Source organism: Protopterus annectens, chromosome 1.part1 (assembly GCF_019279795.1).
Source record: "Protopterus annectens isolate FY-2018-M chromosome 1.part1, PAN1.0, whole genome shotgun sequence".
Classification (NCBI taxonomy): Eukaryota; Metazoa; Chordata; order Ceratodontiformes; family Protopteridae; genus Protopterus; species Protopterus annectens.
The window spans coordinates 514,039,492-514,047,669 of record NC_056726.1 but is presented as its reverse complement, the minus strand read 5'-3'; the positions used below and the strand labels follow the sequence as shown (position 1 = coordinate 514,047,669).

The following is an 8,178-nucleotide window of genomic DNA, read 5'->3' as shown; positions in this document are numbered from 1 at the left end:
TTTTGCCTGCTCTTTCCTTCCCTTCCAGAACATAGATATATGTTTCAGATAAGACTTTTGTCTTGATTATTGTGTGAAGGTGGCTTTACTTTTATCTGAGGGGTGACCTCATCAGAAGTCTTATAAATATCCTCTCACCAGGTTTGCATTAGTTTTGGTTTTGATACTTTACAAAATGTGAACTTTTTCTGGCACACATTTAGTTTTTGTTAAGGCCAGACTTTAATACAACGTAAACATAAATGTTATGGTTGGAGAGTCTGTTCATTGTTCTGATCCATTATTCCATGATTACCGTAGACTCAGTCTTTTGAATAGTTAATTCCTGGGGACTAATACTTGCACAAAGCCTACTAACAGATTATTTTAGAGAGGAAAACAAAAAGGAAAAAATATTATTTTTCTTGTTTTGTGTGTGTTGTTTGGCAATACAACTGTTATTCAGTGAAAGGACTATAAAATGAAATGCAGTTTTCCTTCTGATGTAAAAATAGATGTTTGTTTGCTTTATGTAAAATCCTATAAAAATGTAAAGCTTATTAGAAGACTGTACCACACAAAACCTCTATTTAGCTACAGAGCTGTTAAACCAGAATCGGGATTTCATTACCAGTCAGTATGTTTCTGTATCACTTCTAGTCACATCAGTGTTTGGAAGTGCTGGTGTGTGATGCTATTTGCGCAATGCTGGGATCAACAATGGAATGCCTGTGAAGTTTTAGAAATGCCCTGTGATGTGCAACATCAACCACAATGGTACAGCTGCATTAGGAAACAAAACGCCCAGATAGCAACAGTAATGTGCAACACTTTTGCTGAGGGTCAAACATGACTTACAATGGCAATTATTTAAGGCCTTTATATGCAGACAATAGTGTATCAATATCAAATGTAGTATATTTACAAATGTTAATTGTATTAAAAGTAATGGTACTCTTTTCACAGTGCCACTTTTTCATATATAGGAAACAATGTCAAAGTACTTCTGTGTTATGGCATGTAACCAGTAGCTAGCTTCTTCATACTTACAGGAAATGTACAACTGTAATCTGAGACACGGTGCATAAAAAATTTTTAAAAATGTAAGTGATTTAAAAATGTAGACATGGTTATTTTCAGAAAGTACGTGTTGCCTCTTGAACATTTTAAATGTCTAAAATGTCTTAGTAGAAACTGTCCTTTAACAGAAATATCATTGCTGCCAATTCTGGCAGTGTTGATGTTCAATATAGTTTAAAAATCCAGGATTGTAACTCTAAGTAACATAATTTCAGGGAGTTGGAGTTCATCTCTTGAACACAGGATGCTCAAGCTAAGAAGTTAGTATGTAACACACACACACACACACACACACACACACACACACACACACACACACACACACACACACACACACACACACACACACACGTGGCTCTGTGTATGAATATGTGTATGAAAGCACACAAGCATACCCACAGTATGACATTAAGTCCTTTTATTTGCAGATGCTGGCATTTCATACTGTGAAGCTCGAATGCTTACTCAGAAGTTGTGGTTATAAATTCTTGCAGTATCTCCAGATCCGTATTGGAGCAAGTCTGTGTTGCCGTCTTCCTCTAATTAGTATCCACTTCCTGGAGCCTGCAGTGCAGCACAACCTCAGGTACTACATATCTCTTTAGGGTTTCATCACATTAACAATGATACCTAATTTCAGTTAGGTCAAGGACATTTCATATTGAAGACAAAAACAACGGAAATGTCTGGTTCAGATGGCTCTTAAATGTCAGCTATGTTTTCACCTTCATCTTGTTGTTATAGAGTTTGTCTTTCCAAAACGCAAGTCTGGAACCTTGAAATCATGTCCACAACTCTGTAGACACTATGTATCTGTAAAGAAAATACTGTACAGTCCTGGTAGGCTGCACATTTCTTGAGTTACGGGTCTTCACCTGCCTTGTTTGTTTGTTGTTTGTTGTCATTCACTTGGTCAGAATGGCTGTCATGGCTATGATGCTGCTTGTGAAGTATCCCGCGCCACCTGGCTTTGTTCTTCCTGAGATGACTCATCATTGTACCTGCAAGCGGAGTTCCTTTAGTAAATCGGGCCCATTCTTCAAATAGAGGCTCGACGATATACCCTATGAAGCCTAAAGAAAAAGGAATAATCAGCAGCGTTAAAAAGTAAATCATAACAAAATTTCCCATTTAGTGCAAATTACTTTGACAGTTTTATTAAAAGCATAACTAAATAATAATATAGAATCCACTAAATGTTTTCACATTCTTTATTAAGTGCAAGTTTACTATTAAAGCCAAATTAAAGATGAATTCATATGGAAAGTGCTTTCTTTTTACATTTTTATAAAAAATTATTATTCTGTAGTTACACGGACTTCCTGAACTGTGCAGGAAGTACACTTAGGTAGAAGTGTTGAGAGACTGACTCCTAATTCAATGCCTACTTTTCCATCCATTTCATTAAAAAGGGGTGTTTGCTTATGGCAAGCATGCTTGTGGGCACAATGCATACATAAAGTACACAAGGAATCATAGCGTCATGCATGGCTAGTGTAACCAACAGTAACAAATGGGACTGCTAAAGGATTATCCAGGAGTACTGGTAGATTACTTTTGTTGTCATATTTTAAGGTATATTGAAGGCTATAAGTAGTAAACTGGTGCATACATTACGTTCGGAGTAAAATGCTAAGACAAGTACGTCTGATATAGCAAAAGGATTTGAAATTATAATACAACAGAAAAATGTAAACCCATGGTGCTTGTTATAAACAAAAGGCTTCCCATAGTTACAGGAAGCTGCTGTGCTCAGCTACTGAGACACAACTTACTTTACCTCAAGTTATGACAGAAGTTTTGCACAGCATAGTACTTTCAGATTTTGGCTGGAGCACATTTGGATTCTTGCTCCTTGTAATAAGCAGATTTTTCTGTTGAGTTACTGTGAAAGTACAGTTGTGTAAGAAGTTAACATAGCATTAGATGTCTTACTATTCAGTGCTGCAGTATTCCAAAACTGATGGCTTATCTCGCTAAAGTAACCTGACATCTGGCTACTGTAGCAAAGCCAAAAACCTTGACCACAGTAATACATCTAATGTATGACACAAGCCCTTGGGTGAGAGTTCATGAGCAGACATATGAGCATAAAAACTATCTCAGCCATGAAACCTGGAGACACCTGAGGAAAATGTATAAAAACAAAATAGGGTCAAATAAGAGGAGGTGAGAAGCAGACTGCTCCTCGCTCAGTCCACAGAAACCAAAATGATGAAAATTAGAGAAGGATAAGAAGGGTGGGATATAATACTGCAATGGTGGTCAGCAGAACATCTACTGTTATGGTAAGTTCTCACACAACTGTACTATGTCCTCTCTTAGACCACTGTTGTAGTATTCCAATACAGATGGATGATTCATAAAGCTTATCAATAAGACAGGGTGGATGGACCAGAATCACTGGAGCTATCTACCAATCCTGATAGCACAGACAGCGCAAAGGAAGTTAGACTTTTAGAGAAAGTATTTACCCTGTAGTGTTTTGTGAATGTGTGTACAGATGACCATTTCACTGACTCCAGAATAGCCCTGGAATCAATTCCCTTGAAAAAAGACCCCAGAGGAAGAAACTGCTCTAGTGGAGTGGGCTTTAACAGGAGAAGATAAGGACTTACAATAGTGAAAGTAACAAAAGTGATGGATTTAGAGATCCAGTTGTCAATTTCCTGCTTCAACAGCAGATTGCTCAACTTGTATTCCTGGAAGGAAACAGGCACATCTAACAAGTGAACTGTCCACAGAGGTTCCTCATAAAAGAATATAGGGTGTAAGTAACATGTCCTGTGTAGACTGCCTCAAGGCCCTATCCCTGTATTCTGTCTCTTATAGGCTATTGAGTAGAGATCTATACCTGGCATACAGGGCATTGTCAGACCTCAGCCTGATGGACCACCAACATATCTGCAAAATAAACAGCACCAGAATTACCCATTCTAAATACTTAAACATTGCCTGTGAAAAAAAATAGAACCTGCATGAGAGATAGGAATGCATCCCAGAGACTACCTCCTTGAATGGAACAGACTTTCCATCCATGTAAAGCAGAGTTCCTCCTTAACCCAATTCAATTATAACTTGGATAATTGGATGGGAACAGGAAATCCATCTCTGGTTTGTCACCTATGTCTGTAATGGACACAGGTAGCCTGTTAAGGGTTCATCTTCCAGGCCTCTGCTTAAAAATGTTTCATCTACCAAGCCTCTGCTTATACTTATCAAGGGTACCAGAACTTGTCAGAGATTTGAGATGCATGGCTAAGCTTAAAAAGGCCATTGTGGTTGTTAGCCTAATGCACACCTATGAACCCATGAAACATAACGTTGATCCATCTTCCTAAAGTCCTTAGCGTTATCCAAATAGAATCTTCATTGTCTGTACATATTTAAGGAGTACAAAAGTATTTCACCCCTGTTTTGAGGATTTGTAAAGAAAGTAGGCAGTTTAATAGCCTGGTTGAGAAGCAGCTCTTTAACCACTTTGGGCATGAAAGAATGGGTGACCCTAAGAGACATCCTACCCTTATGTAAAATAAAGTAGGGAGGAGCAGTTATACAAGCTAGAAGCTCAAAGACTGGATATTGCAGCAGTGATCATTCAAACATCTACTGTTATGGTAAGTTCAACTTAACTATTTATGTTCACCATATTGATCACTGCAGCAGTAGCCATAGCTATATGGGTCAGGATGTTTTCCTCAGATTTCTTATTCAGACTCAGAGAAGATGTCAGTTTCTGATACTACCTGGAGGGTGTTCTTTTTCCTGTGAGACTATTGCTAGAATGTGCCAGTGTTTTCAGTTGGAGATCACTGAGGTTTCTCAGTCTCTCAGAAAATGCTATGAGCTTTGCAGAAGGATTTTCTAGAACCTACACCCATTCCTCCTGTTCTGTCACCTTTAGAGGATGTGTGAGTTACTGCCTGCAATTCTCCTGTTAGCCAGCCAGATGCCCCTAAAAAGGCAGATAGGAAGTATAAAACTCTGCAGTCTTTACACTGTTCTCAAACCTGACCAAATAGCTCTAGCCTTAGTTGATCATACTGCGGCTAAGCACTTAGTTAATTCTGATCCTACTCTTTCTGTTAAGGTGGGAAAATTATTGATAGATATGGGGAAAAAGTGTGCACTTTTGGAACTTTGGTTTCAGAGTTTTGAATTATCAGATTCATATGTTAATGTTTTGTAACAGGTTGTGAAAGTATGAGGACAGTTTTAGCTGCAGTTTTTTTATGAGGAAAATCTGCTTTAAATAACAGTAATTTCTTTTGCACAGGTAAATTGTTTGCAGTGTGGGTATGACTCTGATGATACTTCTTCTAGTGCTGTGGTCATTGGTACTGTTCTAAGGAGGTTTGTGTAGCTGCATTCTCAGAAGCTACCAGATGATGTTAACAATGAGATTTTAAATTCTCCCTTGGATGGAGATTTAGTATTTGCCCCCTTTGCTGCAGAGATGATCAAAAAGTGTGATGAAAGGGGCAAGCTGAATCAGGGCGTCTCTAAGATTTTTCAGCTCTCCTTTTCAAATTGTCCAAGGGATTTTCTTTCTCCTCTTCCATTTTTTTACAACAAACATCTTTATTAAATTTTCACACATGACATAGGGAATCATACATTTATACAAATGAAAAACAAAACATGACACCACTTTAGTTGCAAACAGTATACATCACAGACACCACTGAAACAACTGTGGGCGCAAACATTATACATCACTTATAATCTATCCAGTAAGCATTATATGGCTCATTCAAATCCTGCCTTTTAAACCTTGTTCCTTCTCTGCATGTATTGTTCCCATAACTCACATTTTTCCGATGTACATTGCTCACTCCCTTTTCTAAAGATCCCAATTCCAGTTATTTTATATTTGTTACTATATTTGCTACTTCTAGTAAAGTTGGTCAAGGCTTTGATTTCCATTTTCTAGGAATTGCTTTTTTGGCAGTGACCATAATTAGACTCAGCAAGGCTTTACTATGTCTAGGCAATTCTGATTCTGTATCATAACTAAAAAAAAAAACACCTCCCAAGTCAATCCAGTCTTACATTCGACAGAACTTAGTAATTATCTTCCCTGTCAAAAATCTTGGAAAAATGTGTACACACCCAACTACTGACTCATCTTCTTCAGTATAACCTCCTAGCAAATTCCCAACATGCATTTTGCCAAATCATAGTATCACCTCTGCCCTTATATCCTTTAATGACCACGTCAACCAACAAAGAAATCTTGGTAACTTAGTATCTGCTGTCTTTCTAGACCTGTCAAAGGCATTTGACATGGTATCCCACTGCAAATTACTATCGACTGTTTCTGAGCTCAATCTGGATAACTCCTCTCTACTGTGGTTTAAAAATTATCTGTCTCTCCGGCAACAAGCTGTTAAATGGCATAACTCTCTCTCCCCTCTCCTCCCAGTGGGACAAGGTGTTCCACAATTATCCATTCTTGGCCCCTTACTATTTTCCATCTTTACCAGTAATCTCCCCTTGGCTACCCAACAAACTAATATAGTACAGTATGCTGATGACACCACCCTTATTTGCTCAGCCCCCTCTCTACAATTACTTCAAGATAGAATCCATGAAGCCTTCAGTACTATAGAAAAATGGCTAAATTCCTCATACTAAACCCATCTAAGACCCAACTCATGATCTTCTACCCATCCAAAACTTTCACCCCTACCTCACCATTCTCAATAACATCCTCCAACAATACCCTTATCACACCAGTTACTCAAGCCAAGCTGCTAGGTGTAACTATTGACCAAAACCTAAAATTTGACAAATATACAGCACTAAGAATTGCCAAAGTTCATAAAAAACTAGCTTCACTTTACCGCTGCAAGAGCTTCCTCACACAGGAATCCCGAATCAATATCTCTTGTACCCATCTACTCTCCACCTTACTATATGTTTCTCCAGTTCTAACTAACCAAAACAAATCTGACCTTCTGAAACTATCTACCTGCTACAATAAAATCTCAAAGTTTGCAACCATTGCTGTTTCTTTCTCACTATTCCCTCTCCCTAAGACAGCTAGGATGGTTAGAACTCCCTAACCTACTAAAATACAATCAACTTCTCCTGACCCATCAACTGCTATACCAACCAAATAAAATACCTGCCCTCTCTCATCTGCTCACCTTCCATAATACTGAGCATCAACTAAGATCTTCCAATACCACCCTACTGACTGCTATCAATTGCTTACATAGCTCAGGCCAATCCCTTTATTCCTATGCAATTGGTAAGGCCTGGAACTCTGTACCCCCTGGCATTAGATGTCTAAATAGTAAACATACTTTCAAATCCCTACTAAAAGATCTCTTACTGAAAACTTGGATATGTTCCTGTACAGAACCAGACTAATTTCACCTGTTCCTGACTTTCAACATCCCTAGATCACAGGTGAACTGTGTAGTTTCACTTAGTGCATAGTACTGTGAACTAGGTGTTTAGACCACCTTTACAGTTATGATTTCTAGTTTATGACCCTGTTTGGCTATGGACATTTCTTTTGAGTTTATGTTCAAGCAATTGTATATTTGTTGTATAATATCTTGTTTGTTTCTTAATATTCTAACCACTGTATGCCGCATTATTTGTAAAACTCTGATTTTACTCTTTTTATATGTTCCATACTCTTTGTACAAAATAGCTATGTTTATATAATTTTTTATTATTTTTATTATTTTTTTTATAATTTTTTACTATGTATCTAGAGCTTTTCTCCCCAGGCATCTGCTGAAAATGGTCTCCTTGTGTCCAGTCAGACTAACCTGGTAAACAAATTGAAAATAAAGTAAATAAATAAAATAAATCTGCTCACCCACCCTCTCCAACAGAGCTTTTTGCAGGGGTCCCCAAAGTCTGCCAGCTCATTGTACTCCCAGAAAATATGTTCCTATCCACCTCTTTCTCGCTCATCACACTTCCAACACTTGCTGTCCACCTGAGGAAAAATTCTGGAGTCTACTTAGGGTACAAAAATACCTATATAAACATGTTCAGGCAAAGATCCTAAATCTTCTAGACTTTGTTGCATATTTGGGAGATATACATATATCCTCCCATTGTCACTTTGTGAATTGCTTATCCAAATTTTCTTCC

General features: G+C 37.9%; 1 protein-coding gene across 3 annotated transcripts in view; it reads right to left on the bottom strand.

Moving 5' to 3' along the window:
• Positions 1-1,462: 1,462 nt before the first annotated feature.
• PDE7B (phosphodiesterase 7B) overlaps positions 1,463-8,178 on the bottom strand; it is a 2,106,446-nt gene continuing 2,099,730 nt past the window's right edge. For all 3 annotated transcript variants that reach the window (XM_044076350.1, XM_044076357.1, XM_044076343.1), the window contains one exon: positions 1,463-2,132. In XM_044076350.1, coding sequence (XP_043932285.1) covers positions 1,921-2,132 — 212 coding nt within the window. In that variant the 3' untranslated portion in view covers positions 1,463-1,920. The remainder of the gene's footprint in view (positions 2,133-8,178) is intronic.